Below are 18,780 nucleotides of genomic sequence, written 5' to 3'. Positions count from 1 at the left end.
AAGTTAAACTGTTTTCCAAAATGCTTATGCCAATTCGCATACTCTAGCAGTGCATTAAGCTTCCTGTTGCTCTGTGTCTTTGCTGACACTTGATATTTGTTACAGATTCTAAAAGTTTTACAGATTTGATAGATGCATAGTGATATAGCACTATGGTTTTAATTTGCACTTCTCTGATTACTAATTTGGTTGTGTGCTCTTTTATTAATAAATAATCATCTTACTAATCTGCTTCTGTGGGTGCTTGCAAACCCCAAAAAGCATTTGGAAAGCCTCTTTGGTCTTTGATGGGTCAACTGTGATAGGGAAAGGAGAGTGAGGCCCCAGGAAATCTGTGTCTGTGAAGCACATAAGCTGGACCAGTCTTTAGGTTTTGTAACTGAATACATGGGAAATTTTATGAAATGATCAAGCATATATCAATGAATTGACCTGATCCTTGTCTCATCATGGCAGAGAATGTCCTAAGAGTTAATAGAAGATCACAGCTGTCATTAAGAGCCTTTATGTCCTATGCCGTCACACAAACTTCTTACTCTCTTTCATCTCAAGACCTGCCATGTGCTCTTGACCTGAATATCATCCTCTGACAACCCTTACCCCATCCACTGCATAAGTCCAATGAATCGCTGGGGGATTAATTCCCATTATGCCTTGTGCTTAGAGCAGGGCCTGTCAAATAATAGGTACTTAATGTCATTTGTAGGATGAATTAAACAAAGCATTGGCCTTACCTTTTATCTCCCAGATCATCTTTCTCAAAATGTCTCTTTTCTTTCACTTATACTAATTATGGAGTCCTGGCTGGAGGGGAATGTGAAAACCTTCCTCCTTAAAGTCTATGAGATGTCAAATAGGCTCTGGAATATATTCAAAAACTGCCTTTTGGCTAGACAGTAGAAAGGTCTGGCCATTGTTGCCTCAGAAGAGAGTGTTTTCTTCATCTCAATTGGGACAGGGCATCATTGAGTTCTACAACTTGAAATGCAAGGACTACAGAGACTATCCATTTTGACTCCTGCCACCATGGGGAATGAGGTTCAGAAGTGAAAGAGTTTGGCCCAGGTCAGCCAGGCGAGCAGTGGAAGAATTGGCTAGGATGAGAACAAGCTCCCAGGACAGTGCTCCTTCCTGTCTGCCCAGCTTTAGCTGCAAATTGCAAGATATCGGGAAACTTGAAAGTGAATGAGACATGATTTACGACACATCAGTGTCACATAATTTTTTTAAAATGATGTTTTAAGTTATAACATTGGTTTTGACATATCTTTAAAAATATTAATTTTAATGGATAGCTCAGAGGCCTTTCATGACATAGACCACAGGTATTATCTTAGGCCAGAGTAGTTGTCTGGCAGCTCTCAACATGCAGTCATGCAAAATCCTAAATAACCCTGCCAATCTCTATGTGCTGTTTCACAGAAGACAACCTTGGCCCTTTAGCAACATCCTTGCCATATATCTTTGAAAGTTCTGGTCCTGAGATGTTTGTCTTGGTAAAGATAAGCTCTAGTCACCATCAAAATAAAAGGACCAGGGACATTTTCTGGAAAGTAAGGGAACCCATCATCTGATACTGAAATTGAAAAAGGAAGTCACTGTGGAGAGGCCCTTGGCTTCTGACTCCCGTTGCTGTGTGAGGGTTTCTCCAAAGGTGGGTACCAACTGCATCCCTGCCCAGCTGTGACACTGTGACTAGCGGCATGCTTTAGTGAGTCGGTGTTGGTAAGTTATCACGGAGCAGCGGACACATCCGAACTGGACATGCCCATGCTGGAGGGTCCACATGAGGGCCCAGTGGCTTCTTTACTGACAGCCTCCCCTTCATTTTGCATGGAGCTAGATGTGCTCAAGTTGACTTGATCACTAAGGCCTCTAGTGACACTGTCGTAGGATGGTGGGAAAGATGTGGTGGAAGCAGTTTCAGATTTGTCTGGGAGCACACAGTTTTCATTTGCTATGAGCGCAGCAAAGCGTTCATTGGAGAGTGATGCTGCCTCCTCCTCAGCCCTGGGCACCCCTGCAGGGCTGGCGATCGTCCTGGAGCGGTGCCGCATGTAGCTCCGATAGGCCTTTTGGATGACAGTGGCTGAAATGTCTTCTTGCTTCCATCGGAGGGTGGTTGCTATTGGTTCATAGGATGCTTTTGAAAGATTAGTTGCCATAAATTTCTCCTCCATATTTGCCTTCAGCGAATCCAACTCCCCGGATTCTCCCAGGACATTCTTGGTGAAAGCAAACAGGATGTCCAAACAGTGGATCTTATCTCCAGGGACCAAGGGCAGGTCCATCTGGATTAATACATTCCGATTGGGTTTTGGGATTCTCAGGGGGCCAGACAGGGCATCTGCGAAGTCTGAGAGGGCAGAGAAGGTAATGAACTGAGTGGCCTCTGGGTCAAACTTCTCCCACGTCTCGTAGAACATGTCAAAGTCGTCCTCACTCAGGGGCTCTGTGCTCTCCTCTGTGGCCACATTGAAGTTCTCCAGAATCACTGCAATGTACATGTTGACCACGATAAGGAAGGAGATGATGATATAGGTGGTGAAGAAGATGATGCCCACGATGGGATTCCCACAGTCCCCTCTGGTGCTGTTGTTGATGATCAAGTTGGGGTCGCAGTAGGGGGGTCCCGTGTTGAGGATGGGGCTGAGGAGCCCGTCCCAGCCCGCCGATGTGGTGATCTGGAAGAGGCACAGCATGCTGTTGGCAAAGGTCTGGAAGTTGAACATGTCATCGATGCCGGCCTCCCACTTGACACTAGCAAAGCTGGCCATGCCGAAGATGGAGTAGATGAACATGACGAGGAAGAGCAGCAGCCCGATGTTGAAGAGGGCGGGCAGAGACATCATGAGGGCAAAGAGCAGTGTGCGGATGCCCTTGGCCCCGCGGATCAGCCTGAGGATGCGGCCGATGCGGGCCAGGCGGATGACGCGGAAGAGTGTCGGGGAGAATAAACTTCCAAGTGAGGTAACAATCGCAGAGAACACCAGGCCTTTAAAAGTGAGAGAAGATGGTCTGATTAGTACTTCCAACCATGAGCCCTGACAAAGTTGGCTGTGATCACACCCCCTCATCTCTGCCCTGTGTGGACTTTCATGTGAGCATCTACATTCAAGCACTCTGGGCCCTCTGAGCCTGGCACAGTGGTTGGCCTAAAGTAGGGGTACAGTAAGTGTCCATTGCATAAATCTGTCTCCTTCGAGTCAGCCTCACCCTTCCTACCATGTTCTTATCTTTCCCTACATCCAGATACCTTGCTAGTCAACCTCCATGGTTCTGCTGTCTGTTCAGCTGGAGGTGACTGCATCTGTTCCACACGCTGACAGTCCTTTGTCTGTGACACAGACCTGGCTCTCCCGTGAACATTCAGCCTTCAGGTCATGCCTGTTCTTCCACCCTGGTCCTATGCTCTGTGAGAGCCGGGACCCTCTATGATTCATATCCTTATCTCCTACTGCGAAGATTGACTCAGTTCCTGGCACATGGTCCTATGGATAATTGTACAGAGCCTGGCATAAATTATAAGGGGCCTGAGGAGTTGGGCAACTTGCTGACAGCTAAAGCAGAATGGCTTTGAATGGCCAGCTGTCTGCATAATGGCTTTTATTTGTTTCTTTCATTTCCAGCTGTGTTTGAACTCTGTGTTAGGGCCCAGTGATGAGTTTCTTTAGGGTCAGTTACAGCACCTCAATCCAAATTATGAACTAGAGTTTGCATGTCTCCTTATGTGATATCTAACTCAAAGATTTGTCTTGGGGACCTGAAGAGGCCGGTTAAGACCACCAAAGTTTAGGCAAGGCCTGTAGGTCATACAGGATTCTAAACCTCTCAGGAGAAATGGTGAGGGGGTATGGTAGAAGCTCGCTCTCCTTGCCAGGGTGCCCTTGATCCAATTCTCCTACTTGCCTTTTTGTCATATGAATATGGATAGTCATGTTAGTATGTTGGAAGGAAGAAGGAAATGGGAGGAGAACTGGGAAATAATTATAATTTTGTACTATGACATCTTTATGAAAGCCCCTCTCTCAAAGTCCAGTTTAACTGGGGCATTTTCCCATAGTGTGAGATACATTATGTGCTTTTATAATCTACTAAGATTCTGCCATCCACCTAGTCTACCTCTACAAGGGAGAATGAGTCTTCATACTTGTAACAATTAGATACTCCAAACATGTCTTATCGGTGGGAAGGAAGAAAGGCAGAGAGGACAGAAGCATGGCTGATGGGTTCTTGCACTTGTTTTCGAGCTGTCTTTTCTGCCAGTGATGGGTGTTGCTGTGTAGGTCAAAGGAACTAGTAGTTAAGGTGGCCCCAGGATAGAATGTTGCACTTTGTGTATCTTTTATTGCTATAGAACTGATATGGGAAGTCACATAAGCAAGCTCCCTTCTCTAATATAAAATAAAAAATGGCTTTCACAGTCTCTCACTTTGGAAGGAAAACAAACAAAGCAACCCTCCCAACCCCAGAAAACCCAGCAGTAATAGGAAAAGAAAACAAAACAAAAAATAAAAATAAATTTCAACTCCCCAAACAAACACAACCCAAGGATGTGGTTCAGCACCAGGATAGAGAGACTGATTAAGTGCTGCCAGGTTGTATTTAGAGGCTATTAGCTCTTGATGGTAAATCAATGGAAAATTAAATCTATAGCTATGCTCTGACATGAAAAGTAAGCAGGTCATGATATAACAGGTCAGGATATATTTATAATGCAAAGTAAACCGAAGAGTTGATTCATTGGAAAAGACCCTGATGCTGGGAGGGATTGGGGGCAGGAGGAGAAGGGGACGACAGAGAATGAGATGGCTGGATGGCATCACCAACTCAATGGACATGAGTTTGGGTAAACTCCGGGAGTTGGTGATGGACAGGGAGGACTGGCGTGCTGCGATTCATGGGGTCGCAAAGAGTCGGACACGACTGAGCGACTGAACTGAACTGAACTGAACTGAAAGCTGCTGTGCTGGGGGCCTTTATAGGGCTGAACTTTGGCAAATCACATGAAGGCCAGGGACAGTCTCTTGGTTGTTGGTAGGAGGCTGTTAGTTTGTTAAAAAGAACATTAGCCTAGTCTAAATTCAGCTCCACCTTTCACAAACTATATGACCTTGTATAACTTCCTTAATTCTGAAGCTCCATATTAAATGTATAAAATGACTATAGTAAACTCCTTCCCAGGGCTGCTGTGGAGATCCATGGATCCCAGCCCAGTTCTCAGAACTCAGCAAGCACTCAATTATATGGTGGCTCCATTACCCACTTGAGCCTCTGACTCCATTCATTTTCTCTGAATGCCATTGACCCCCAAATACTGGGCCTGTCATTTAACAACACCCAGACTAGGTCATAACAGCGTTGATCTCTTGGCATTGGTCCCTTGACTTTTCTGTCACTCATATTCCCTAAGTGGACAGTTATACAGAGAGTTAATTCCAGACCCTTGACTTAAGAATCTCCTTTGAACAATCTCCTTTTAGTCTTTCTGCACTCTTCTGGCAACCACCTCCTTTTCCAGAAAGTATTTTATGACTCACCTCACACCACACCACCCACTCTCTGCCTTGAAGGCCATAAAGATAAGACCCACTGGAAACTCCATCATCTTAGATTCCCTACTGCCCCCCGCCCGCCACGTTCTGACAATGGCGGCTGGAATACCCTTCAGGCATCATGGAGAAAGCCAGTGGAACCTCTCACTGGGAGGCCCAGGGGCATTTTAAATCTGCTGCTCTTGCAAAGCAGCAAATACTGGACTCCTCTAACATACAATATAGGTTTTTAGAAGTTTGTTAGTTGTCCCTTTGGTTTTGAAAGACCAGTCAAAATGACCCCAAGCAGAGGCTGGTGACCCAACCACATGCAATGTTCACTTACTCCCAATGGAGAGGACCACGACGACGAAGTCAAACACATTCCAGCCGTTGGTGAAGTAGTAATGCCTCAAGGCAAACATCTTCATGACACACTCTCCCGTGAAGACGGCCACAAAGAACTGGTTGATTTTGTTCAGGACTTTTGTCTTTTCTTCACTCTGCTCATCAGTCTCCACCATCATGGTGATCATGTTGAGGCAGATGAGGACCATGATAACAATGTCAAAAGTCTGCCTGGTCACGATGTCAAAGACAAAACCCTGGTACTTGTTCTGAGAAAACAAGAGATGGGACATCAGGCCTTTGGGCAACATAAACCAGGGATCTGGAGAGGCCATGTTCTTTACAGAAGGGTTTTTTAAAGTCTGTCTCTTTTGTCTCCCTCACACTCCACATCCTGACAGAAGCCAAGTCCTGATCTTCTAAAATCTCACTCGTGGTTGGTTCTAACTCAGTGCCTCAATTCAAGTCCTGGTTGCCACTCCTGGCACCATAAAATCACCAGACACTTTGTCCTTGTCTGTGCTCTTTCCTCCACTTACAGTGCCCTTTCAGTCCCTTCTCTTGGCCATCTAAATCCCCTTGAGTGATCTATCTCCCTTAATCCCCACTTCCCTCAGGGAATCTTCTTGAATCACACCATACTACATCATTTCATCCCTTCTTTGGCCCCCCTACCCCACCCCCAGCCTTTACAAGGAGATCAAACCAGTCAATCCTAAAGGAAATCAGTCCTGAATATTCACTGGAAGGACGGATGCTGAAGCGGAAACTCCAATACTTTGGCCACCTGATCTGAAGAGCTGACTCATTAGAAAAGACCCTGATGTTGGGCAAGATTGAAGGCAGGAGGTGAAGGGGATGACAGAGGATGAGATGTTTGGATGGCATCACCGATTAAATGGACATGAGTTTGAGCAAGCTCCTGGAGTTGGTGATGGACAGTCCATGGGGTCGCAAAGAGTCAGACACAACTGAGCAACTGAACTGAACTGAACTGAACAGCGTTTACAGTCAGTCTAGAGTTCTAGTGTTTCATGTATACTTCAGTTTTCTACTAGAAAATAAGCTCTTTGAGGATGGGGTCATGTCTTATTTAATTTTGTGTTCCTGCAGTGCCCTGCATAGAGCAAGAGTTCAAGAACTTCTTGAAAAATTATTGAGAGTCAAGTCAAGTAGTGCACATGCATACAAAGTCAAGTGCAGTGGTACAACTGATTATTATAAATGCTCTTTTTATTCCTGGGTAGATGTCTAAGCAGGGCACGGAGTCAGGTCTTGGTTATTTGCTTTCTTAGAGGGAGGCAGAGTGGCCTGGATGACCAAGAGATCATTTTGGGTAGAGGCTGTTTTTATGGCATTAAAAAAAAAAATTTCCTGGTGTGGCCCTCTAGTCTTTCCTGCACTGTTAATATCTTACTGCTCTGTGAGTTCTTGATTCCAACTTTACTCTCCTCCCTCACCTTGTCTTGGACACTTCTGAGCTCTCTGGAACTCACCTGCCTTGATCTGCAAACTTCTCCTCTTACTCACTGACTGCTTATTCTCCCCACTCCACAGACCCCAGGGCTGGGGACAGAGCTGAAGTCCCTCTAATTCCTCACTGTCACTCCCAGACCTTTGCTCCTTCTGTGTCTCATAAAACCTCTCCTCCTCTGACACCTGCATCATTAAGTTAGCCCACCTTTGCCCCCTCTTCTTTGCTACCACTTACCTACATCCTGATCCCTCTGCTTCATTACTGATGAGTGAGACTCGGCCACACTTGAGCACTCTTGGCCATTTGCTCTCAGTTCCTTAGCTAAATCTCTAATGATCTAGCTTTTCCTTAGAGAGAAATCTTGAACCTCACGTCTCTCTCCAGCTACCAGACTACTTCTCTCCCCACTTTCACAATTAAATTTCTTGAAAGAGTTATGTGTAGTCACCATTTCTCATGCACTCCTCAGCCTCCTCCAATATAGCTTTTGTCCCCATCCTGTCGCTAAAATGTCTCTTGTTAAGATCTCATAACCTCCATGATGCATAATCCCAAAACACTTGTTTGACATCATTTAGCACATCCTCCACCTTGAAACGCTCCTTACTTGGTTCCTAGCAGGCCTTACTTCCCCAATTTTTTTCTTGCCTCTCTGGCTGCTCTTTTTTTGAGTCTTCTTTACTCAGCCTTGAGATGTTAGAGTTCCTCCAGGCTCAGTCTTAGGTACCCTTTGCTCTTCACCCCATTCTTTCTTCCCTAGCAATTTCTCCAGCCTGTGAATTAACGTGTGTGTGATTTTTGCTAATTGTTTTCCTGCGTCACTGGACTTCCATCTCTGTGAGGGCAGGAACATCTCACTGCTCTATCCCCAGTGTCTGCATAGTACCTAGCATGCAATAATAGATGATTACTAGATAGATAAATGAATGGATAACAGAATGGACAACTGAATTACACTTCAAATAGAATTATAAAGTCACTCCACTAGGTTGATTACACTTAATTCTGTACAAGAAGGACTCCTGACTTCCTGAACACATAGTATGTGCAGGGCTCTGCATGAGTGGCTGTGAAGGAGAAAGAAACCTGTAGTGAGTCTCACAAGGGAGCTCCCAGGAGCTGCGAAGCAGGCAGAGGGGAGAAGGGCTGTGATAGAGGCTGGTTCCTGCTTTCTGCTTCACAGTGGGGATGGAATGCTACCCTGCAGAGTTTGAGCAAAGAATCAGACCCAAGTGGGCCTGGCTCCAGGCATAGCTGCTGGCTCATCTTTTCTGGGATGCTGAGCCACTAGTAGTTTTTATTTCATCACTGAAAATGGTGAAAAAAAAATACAGGCCCATTCATGACTTCTAATGAAACAGAGCAGGCAACATGACTAAGTTCTGGACATCATGTTTGTCTTAGATACTCAGCTGCTGGGGAATGGTGAAGCTTTCTAGCTGCTCTTGGCTTAGCTTGTGGGCAGGGATCACTTCTTTGCAACCCTCGGTGCTCTCAGAGATGATGAAGTGGGTGACTGATGATGTGATATTCTGGAGCCTATTATTTTCTTATAAAGTGGAGTATATGAAACCTACTTTTAGTGATTTCTGTAGTAGGGAATGTTGTAGAATAAAATTCACCAGTCTTGTGGAAGGTTTTGTCTTTGCTATGATGAAGCATAAGATTTAGAACTTGGGCTTCACCTGAGGCAAGGAGTACTATGTACATGCATGTGTTGGAGGTCTGTTTGTCATCCGAGGTTGGCCCTGCTATGAACTGGCACACATGCACCTGTGGAGCAGAGTCCTACACCAATGCGCACCTTACCTGACCAGCTCCACTTGTTGGGACCCCTTAGGGAAGAAGGTGGCCAGTCCCGTGCCAGTAATCTGGGGAGGATGAGGCAGGACCTGGGAAGGTGAGTCTTAGATGGGAGCAGGCATTTCTCTTTGGGCTTGGACTTCTTTCTTGGCTCCAGACATTGTGGAGGGCAGATGATCAGCTTTGTCCCAGTGGGGGGTGGGTGCCAACGTGTCACCTGCCATATGGGTGCCAGCCAGGAGATAGGATGGGCCAAGGCCTGTGGGTCCTGGAGGCCAGCCAGATGCAACTGCTGCTCGGGTCCTGCTCTGCCGGCTTCCCTTTTGGCATCCCTAAGCCTCAAAGTCTTGCTCAAATGTTCCAACCCTGCCTCAGCTATGCTGAACGGAACAAAGGAAAGAATGTTGGCCATGCCTGGACCAGAATATTAAGGAGAGAGTCACGTTCCTCCACTAGAGTTATTAGTGTTGATGGTTAATGATACACCCCTCTCCCATCTAAAGGGATGAGTAATGTCAGGAACTCAGCTGGGCTATGAGGTCTTACTTTTCTCACCCACGTGGAAGGCTTCCTCCAGTGCCCCCCTTGGAGGACCTTGGGGTTGGTGCACACAATTAGGAAACATGATGATTTTGTTGTAGGTCTTCCTGCTCAACCACTAACTTCCACCCCTATTGCACTGTCTGGAATTTCAACACTAGATTACTACCTTTGTATTGAGACCGCACCCTCTCCATGGTCCCTTTTGGAAATGAAACACACTCTGTCCCAAGGAAATTGTCCTCCTTGAGAGGAGGAAGCTGTGATGGCATGTGGGATTGGTTGATGAGAGGGGAGAAGCTGAGATGTTATAGAGAGATGGAGCAAGTGTGTAGGGAGAGGTACCCCAAGCTGTCATGATTTTACCAAGGGTTGCCTCTAGCAGAGAACACCTTGCTGTCTGTTCAAATGTGGATTCAAAACCAGTCTAGCCATCAGTATAGACTAGCAGGGACTCAGCTGCTTGCTTCTCAGTAGGTCTTAGGAGCCTTCTCCTGTAACCCCTACTTGAGTATGATTGCCTGGGCTCAGCCTTTCATCTACATCTTCTAAGTTTGAACTTGTTCATTGGACATTGGAGGGATATTCGCTGAACCTTAGGGACTCACTTCAGGCTAATTCAACCCCAGTTATCTTGATCTTACACTGGATTTGGAAGGAAACCCCTGCCCCTACAGAGATCTGAATGTCCTCTCACTCCCCACTGTAACACATCTTATCAGAATTGAGAGTAGTAATACATTTGTGATCACTGTTTCCAAGCAAAGTGTATGAAAGATCACAGCATTTTTCCCCTCCTGTAAATGTTTTTAAGACTTTGTGCTCATTAAGTTTTTAGTAACTTATGCAAACCCCTGCCTTGATTTAAAAATCCTAATGCCTTGACCAACAGAATGTATATTTCCCTGATTCATTTAGGAAAAGACCTGTACCTTTGCTGAAGTCCTTAGGCTTTGCCCTTGTGTGGGGAAGGGTTAATGGGCTTGAACCATGGATCTTAGTGAACAAAGGAATCAAAGGGGAGTATGGTGCTAAGCTTTGGTCAGTCTTTAAACGCTAAAGTGGGATAATTTTTGGTTCCTATTGTGTCACCTGACCATGACCGTGACTAGGCCCAGGATCCCAGGAGGGCTGGGTTTGGCCATTTCCTCTCTGTCTGCCTGTAAGCATAGGGTGGAATATGATGGTGAGCCTGGAGATACATTGCAACCTACATCATGACTCATAATCACAAACGTTTCATCTCAGGTCTTGAACCATCCTTAATATCATTTAGCCTAATCTGTTTCTGATCTGGTGCTGGAAAACTAAGCCTGTTGGACAAGTCACTGCTTTCATTCACAGGTCTATTTGGAACATCTACAGGAGTATGTTCACTCCAGAAGACCAGAGTTGCTTCTTGCAGACTTTTTTTTTTCTGGGGCCTGGAAACTCTCATTAGCTCATCCCCAAACTCAACTAGATGTCCTCCTCCACAGAGAATTCTGGTCAGACCCCTACCAGCACAGGCATGGGCTGTCCCGTTGCAGTTTTAGACATGCTCTGCTAAAGGAGGGCGGGGGGATTTGGGGCTCACCAGGGGCCGTGGGATGGGCTTCTGGGGCTTCTTGGAGCCCAGCTTCTTCATGGCATTGTAGTACTTCTTCTGCTCCTCTGTCATGAAGATGTCCTGGCCTCCTAAGTGCAAAGAGACAGGGTAATACACACCACTGTTATTGCCCCCAGTGGCAGTCTTCAGCCCTTTCTGGGCTCAGACTCCAGACACGGATGAAGGCTGACATCAGGGGGCCAAGGTCAGTGTTGGTGCTAAAGGCCAAGACTGGGCTCCTGGTCAGGCATGGGGGCTGACTAGTGGTGCCTCAGTCATGAGGCCAGGGGACAGATGGGAAGTCCAAGATTTGCCACTACTACAGAAACACTTGAGCCCCACTTATCTTTTTTTTCTGTTGGTTGAAGTTGTCAATGATGACGCCAACAAATAGATTGAGTGTGAAGAAGCCGCCAAAAATGATGAAGATGACAAAGTAAAAGTACATGTACACGTTGTCCTCCCACTTGGGCTGAAAGTTCACCTGTGAGCAGACAAGGGGTGGCATGGGAACAAGGGGGCATCTTAGTCTGTGGTAACCCCAAAGAACCCTGAGCCCCAAGACAAGGACCTGGGTGCAGGGGGCTTATATAGGAGGTGATCCCAGGAAGCAGAAGTGAGGGAGGGGGAAGGGAAGCAGCAACAGGATGAAGGCAGCACCATCATCAGAGGCAAGTGGCGCTCCATCCTCTAAGGACTGCAGAACACACCTCAAAATTGTACTTCAAAGGGACGAGGAAGCAAGGACATTTGTCCACAGACTCCCACGGCTTACGTGTGAGGGTCACCCCTGTGGACCTGCAGTCCTCTGCCCTTGCAAGAGGAGCTGCCGAGCAAACTCTGGGGCACTGAAGAAAATCAAATCTCAGATAAAATCAGAAACAGGGCCTGAGAGTGAACTCAGAGGTGGGCCGAGGGGGATATGGGACAGGCTGTCCGTAGTGTCTTCTGCCCCAGCAGGAAAGGGTCTTTCCCCAACAGCACCCATCTCCACCCATCGGCTGCCATGATGGTGTCTGAAATTCCATAGTTCTAGCTACACTGCTCTTGGCCCCACCTCTGCCCAGGGAGTACCCTCACACACAGTCTTTTTAGAGGTTCTCTGATAATTTCCTCAGTGGTGAACAGAGGAAGAACTTGAGAAGCCTAGAAGACTAGGTCAGTTTAAATATCCAACAGAGGGCCCGCTGGCCACTGTTCCAGGTTGGGGGATAGTGCCAGACTGCTAGGTGATCGCCTCTTTCAGCACCAAGGCCGATTTCACTCCATTTCAAATAGACTAGTGTGGGTGGGATGCACAGAGGGAGAGGCAGTAGGCACTGCAGGCTGAGACTCACATCCCGGGAATCGACAGCTGCATACATGATGTCCATCCAGCCTTTAAAGGTTGCCTGGAAACAAGAAGCAGAGGCCACTCAGTGTCCGCCCATTCATCTACATTGGCCTCTATTTTGATTCACTTATTTGTCTGTTTTTCTCATAGAGCATTCCTCCCCACTCCCTGGAGCCAGTTCTGACATGTCTCTGATTTCAGAACCTGTCATGCCATAGCTACTTAGGGACTCGTTGTGGAACAAATCTGTGAACAAATGGTTGCGTGCAGGAAGTTTTGGGTAACTGCGTGACAAACATATAAGTAACTGCAGCAACACTGAATGACAAATGGATGAAGGCAAGGGATTAATGAATGGAAGTGTGAATGTCACTGACATTCACAAGCCAGCGTTACTTGTCATTACAACAGACTTGGAACATAGTTTATTACCCTATAGGAGATGATTTGCAGTAGAAGACTGTTTAGTCTATGTGACTATATCAGGTCTATTTTGTAAAAGTAGTGAATTCTAAATTATCACCTGATACAATCCCATGGCAGGCTCATCCCTTTATTCTATTCTGTTAGCCCACATTGGTCTAATTGTACCACTGTGAGGTCACACTCACTGATCAGCTCCTCTAGCCTCACAGTGTCCTCTGTAGGAATAGGGAATAATCTCAGTTCACACTGAGTGCTATCCCTTGCAGAGTCTCCACATAGCATCTTCTGGGAGATCCTAGACTGTCCACTTTATTGAGCAGCCAAAGGAAGGGACAAGGTTGATCTCAGGACTCACCACCTGCAGAAGTGCGAGGTAGCCCATTGCAACGTTATCAAAGTTGACCTTTACATTGACCCAAAATAAGCTTCCAGTGTGGTTTTGACGTTCACAGTCAGACATGTTATTCACAGTAGACCAAGGCACAAGAAGAAAGCCTTCATTGGTCTTGTTGATGCATTTCTGAAACTTCCCCGCGAAGAGGTTCACACCCATGATGCTGAAGATGAGCCAGAAAATAAGGCAGACGAGCAGGACATTCATAATGGATGGGATGGCGCCCACCAGGGCATCTACCACCACCTGGGGAGAAAGGCAAAAAGACCTGGAACCCCACCAATGCTTCACTCTTCTTGCTAAATTGCAATTCTTTCTACATTTATTCAGGTTGTGTCACAAGCCAGTGACCTTTGGAAGGAAGAGAAGTGGGTTAATCACAGCCAAAATTCAGAGTCAGAAGACAGAGGCACTGGGCAGCTGAAGATGGGTTTATACCTTCTCTCTCAAGGTCATTCCGGGCAGGGTTCACTGTCTCTCCTCAAAACTGAGGACACATTTATAAGTACATACATGCTCAGTTAGGGGTGCAAGTGTGTTCTGTACTTGCACACACAGACTTGAGAACTTTGTTTTATTTTATAAAGTATATTTTTTATAAAATATAGTTTATAGTGCACTTTGGTCAATCATCAGTGAGAACCCAAATTCATATTCACAAACTTGCTGATTTGTAAATCAGCAACCTGGAGATAAAATAAATATCAAAATATTTCAATCATAAGTTCCTAGTGTTTGTAAAGATACAAGTTAATTTTAAAAGTCCACACTTGTTTTGAAAGTACTGTGTATTTTTTGAGGCAATGGTAGAGGAAGAAAGCAAACTTTGCTTTCTGTACCAGGGGACTTTCATGATTATGAGGAAGGGGGAGGGGAAAAATGAGCAGTCCCTTGTCCCTCTGTGAGACAAGGGCCAGGCTTGTGAGCATTCCATTCTGAGGAAGACAGGGAGGGCAAGGTGGAGGCTGAAGCCATGGATAAGGAGAGGGATGGATCAAAGGAGAGAATCCATAGGACAAATGATTGGGCTGGGTTGAAGAGAAGATCCCTGCTGGTGGTTGGTGGCTAAGCTGCTGTGTGTCACTGCCTTTAAATGGAGTGTCAGAGACAGGGCTTATTTGTCATGGAAAGATGAAGAGCTTGGGATGTTGTGAAGATTTTTACAATAAGGACAAAAGGCAGAGTGGGAGACTGAGATCAGAGATGCTTGCGAAGCCGTGAAGCAGGGTCACCTCACTGAGCGCAAGAGAGAGTGAGGTCTGGGTCCTGTTGGATGTGAGAAGCAAAGAGCGCTTACAGAGGGACTTGAAGGAGAACCAGGAGAGTGAGGACACTGCAGCAGCACCGGTGTGACGGCAGAAAGTGGGGATCTGTGGGGGTGGGGCGCAGAGCATAAAGGTGGCGTGGACACCGAACGCTGCAGGCCAGAGCCCTTAGGAGATAAGCCTTACCCGCATGCCTTCAAACCGAGACAGAGCCCGCAGTGGCCGCAGGGCGCGGAGGGTCCGAAGGGCTTTGATGGATGCCATGTCAGAGTACTGCAGAATCTTCGCTATGAGGCTTGTCAGTGAGATCTGACAAGAGAGCAGGCAGAGAGCAAAAGCATCACCCTAAGGCTCCTAAACTGGCCCTGGTGGAAAAAGACAGGAAATCCCTCCCGCTCCCTACTCTGTAGGAGCCGTCAACCTGGCTTCCACCTTATTCTGAACTCTAATGAGAGGTATAGCAAGAGTCCAATCTCTTCACTTTCATGAAAGATTTCATTCAACATTAATCTGAACTATTGTTCAAGAAAATCTCAGTCTCTCACATTGCCACACCCTGGTATGTAGGGGGTCAAGCTCCTGGTGTAGTAAATCAGCCTTCCCTTTCCCCTCCAGGGGCATTAGCCAGGTCCCAACAGCCTTTAACATTTGATTGACCTTCAGAGACTTGGAGAGATGCTGGCCCTTCATGGGGGTGATGCTGAAAATCTATCTTGAGGAATATAAAGTGAGTCTCAATTGTATTTGCTCAGAAAAGAGGGAGGGAGAGAGTCCTGGGCTGGGTGAGATCTGTTGTTTTTTAGTCACTCAGTTGCGTCTGACCCCATGGACTGTACCTGATAGGCTCCTCTGTCCATGGAGTTTCCCAGGAAAGAATACTGGAGTGGGTTGTCATTTCCTTCTCCAGGGGATCTTCCTGACCTAGGGAATTTTCCTGTGTCTCCTGCATTGGCAGGCAGATTTTATACCACTTAGCCACTGGAGAAGCTGGGTGGTGTCTACTTCCCTTTCAACGCTAATTTTTTTTGTGCCCTTTGGTCAGTGCCTTGCTAGTCCAGGTTTACAAAAGTTGTTACCCTTTGTAAAGTGAGGAGTCAGACTAAGAGAACTCTGAGGCCCTCACAGCTCTGCAGTTTTTCAGGAAGGATGACTGGCATGGGGTCAGGAGATTCAGCTTTGACAGACCGCTGAGGTATAATGACTTGAGTTGTGAGTCCCTGTTGGTCAGTCAGTTTTGCATTTTTTAAGTGTTGGACCAAGGACTGCAAATGACCCAAATTGACATGGAAAAATGGCCATGCTTCTCAGGAACTTTGACGGTTCCAGAGAGATACCTTATGCATTGACTTGAGCTTGCCAGAGACTGTGACCCAATCCTGGGAGACCCCAAACGCACCATGACTGCTGGGCTGAATTCAGGCTCAGCTTGTCTTGATAGCTGGGTGGGTGTGTCAGAAAAGAAAGGGTTTACACTTGGGTGCTAGAGCCCCAAATAATGCCTGTTCTCTGAATTGTAGCTTGTTCCACTAGGACAAAAAACTGGAATGGGAAGGACCCCCTTCCTTCATCTAGGCAACTCTCCAGACATCAGCAGGTGGCACCCTGCTGCCTGGCTGACTGACAACAGGAGGTTGGGGGCCAGTTCCATCCTGGACCCTGTTCAGTCTTTTGCTCAGTCCCCAGGAGGCCTGCAAAATCAGTAGTTGGGGCAGTCAGGAGCTGGGGCCTCTCCATCAAAGCCCTCCTGCTCAAGTCCAACTCCATTCCTACATCTCAGGCCACAAGCCTCTCAACTGATCTCTAGGCCCTGCTGCTGCATCCATCCCATTCATTCTCCACTGCAAATTTGATTATGATCATGTTTCTCCCTTACTCCCAACCTTCCCTGATGCTTTATCATCTCAGGACAAGCTCCAGACTCCTTAGCCTATATTATATGGCCATAGCCTGCTTTTCCAGTCATATATCATCCATATATCCTACCCAAATCAAATAATTCCCTAAATGTATCTGTGTCTGTGCCTCTGCCCAGGGTCATCTTTTAATTAAATTGGCCACCCCACCCCTTTTTGTACCTTATTGCTCCCACTCATTTTAAGTTCTATATCTAATGCCAACTTCTATATGAAGCCTTCCCAGCTACCCCACCCCCAGAGCAGATGCAGGTTTATGTCTCTATGTCCCTAAGACACTAATTATTTCCAGCAGTGCTCACAGCATCCTCAATCATCATATGTTTATTTCTCTCTGTGTGTCTTATCTGCTGGAGGATTAAAGTATAAACTTCTGGAGACAGGGAATTTTTATTTCTCGGTGTCTATCTCTCCCAGAGCACTTCATAAGACAATCTTATATTCTGTAGTTATAAATAAGCATTTTGACAAATTGAAAGAAAGACAAAAGTATGTTGGGATGGGTAGATGGAAGGAAGGAAAGAAAGAAGGAAGATATATTGAAAGAAAGTTGAAGGATGATTGGATAGAAGAATGGATTAAATGATACAAGGATGGATATGATAGAATTGAAAGAGAGGATAGAAGAAAGAAGGCAAAAAAGAATTGACATAGTGAATAAATGGGGTGGATGGATTGGGGCAGGATGGCTGGCTGGGTAAAATGACTGATGGATGAATGAAAAAGTAGATGGATAGAGGAATGGAAGAGATGAGAGAATGGATGGAAGGTTGACAGGATGGATGAATGGAAGGAAAGAGGCTGAATGGACAGATGGGTGGAAGAAAGGAAGGATAGGTGGATGAGGAAGATTAAAGGAAGAATAGAAAGATAGAAATGAATGTATAGAAGGATACTTGGATGGAAGGTGCTTGAATGAATGAATAGTGAGTTAGACGACTGGACAGTTTGATAGAAAGACAAATCAAAGGATAGAAAGAGAAGGGTTAAGAACCAATTGATGGATGGATAGAAAGTTAGGGTGAACAGAGGGACAGAAGGGAAGAGAGGAAGAAGGAGGATGGATGGATGGACAGAGGGAGAAGACTGACAGAGAATAAATAGGAGAAGTAAACATGAATGGATATTTGGAAGGAAGGAAAAAAGGAAGGGTGAATGGTTGGATAGATGGAAGAAGGGATGGATGTTCAGAAGGAGAATTGGTAGGAGAATGGGTGGATGAATGGGTGACCATTTCAGCTGATTAGGACTGAAACTAGTGAGACCTACTTAGGAGTGACTGCCCCTAACAAGGGTGGGTGGCTGGAATTAAACATTTATCTTTCATCTATGAATAATTATTTGATAACCTACAAAATTATCACCTGTGACTCAGATTTCAGGCCTCACAGCTAATCCCTGTGATACAGTGACCTGATGCTGCTAGTGCATTCATATCAGGAAAGAAGAGAATTGGGTGCCCAGACCTGCTATGGGGGACCTGCCAACACAGGAGGCTGGACAGAATGTTCTGAACTGGACCCCATCCAGCTTCAGGAGGCAAGCACCAAATACAGATACATTTCCTAACACCTCTGATGTGCAGACCTTGGCACCGATGGCTGCGGGAGTGTGGGAAGCAGAGACAAACATAGCACGTGCCTCCCCCTGCCTGCAGGGACCCTCAGACATGCAGCAGTGAACAAATAGCTCAGGCAGCCATCCTGAAAAGCCAAGACTGCAAGAGCCTGGACAGATAAAGGACTGTATGGTTAAGAAGAGGAGGCACTCTCTCGGGGCTTTGGGGGCTAGAAGAACTATAAGGAGACTTTATTGAGTATGGTCTCCCCAGAGCTTTGAGAAATCTCAAGTTTAATGTGTGGGAGGCCCTTGGTAAATCCCCTAATGCAGGGCCAGTGGCCACAAGTTCATCTGAACACACAAGCTCCAGGTCACCACCTCTCCAGTGGGGCCCTCTGTCACTTTTAGTGCCACTGGGGAAATGCCAGGGGTGCAAGCTCAGTGGTTCTCTATCCTGTCTGCACACTGGACATGCCCAGAAACTTTCACAAGACACTGATGCCTGGACTCCATCTAGGGCCAGTAAGACCAGAATCTCTGGGGAGAGGAGTGTTTGTTCACTGTATTCTTACAAGCTCCCCAACTGATTCTAGAGCATA

At 46.3% G+C, this 18,780-nt stretch overlaps 1 protein-coding gene across 1 annotated transcript in view; it reads right to left on the bottom strand.

Moving 5' to 3' along the window:
• Positions 1 to 1,304: 1,304 nt before the first annotated feature.
• SCN10A (sodium voltage-gated channel alpha subunit 10) overlaps positions 1,305 to 18,780 on the bottom strand; it is an 87,850-nt gene continuing 70,374 nt past the window's right edge. Inside the window, exons 21-27 of the mRNA XM_043442367.1 lie at positions 14,895 to 15,017; positions 13,405 to 13,689; positions 12,628 to 12,681; positions 11,637 to 11,774; positions 11,279 to 11,383; positions 5,881 to 6,151; positions 1,305 to 2,995 (exon numbers count right to left, since the gene is read on the bottom strand). Coding sequence (XP_043298302.1) covers positions 1,734 to 2,995; positions 5,881 to 6,151; positions 11,279 to 11,383; positions 11,637 to 11,774; positions 12,628 to 12,681; positions 13,405 to 13,689; positions 14,895 to 15,017 — 2,238 coding nt within the window. The 3' untranslated portion in view covers positions 1,305 to 1,733. The remainder of the gene's footprint in view (positions 2,996 to 5,880; positions 6,152 to 11,278; positions 11,384 to 11,636; positions 11,775 to 12,627; positions 12,682 to 13,404; positions 13,690 to 14,894; positions 15,018 to 18,780) is intronic.

This window comes from Cervus canadensis, chromosome 22 (genome assembly GCF_019320065.1).
Source record: "Cervus canadensis isolate Bull #8, Minnesota chromosome 22, ASM1932006v1, whole genome shotgun sequence".
In the NCBI taxonomy this organism is placed as follows: domain Eukaryota; kingdom Metazoa; phylum Chordata; class Mammalia; order Artiodactyla; family Cervidae; genus Cervus; species Cervus canadensis.
This window is presented reverse-complemented; position numbering and strand designations above follow the sequence as displayed.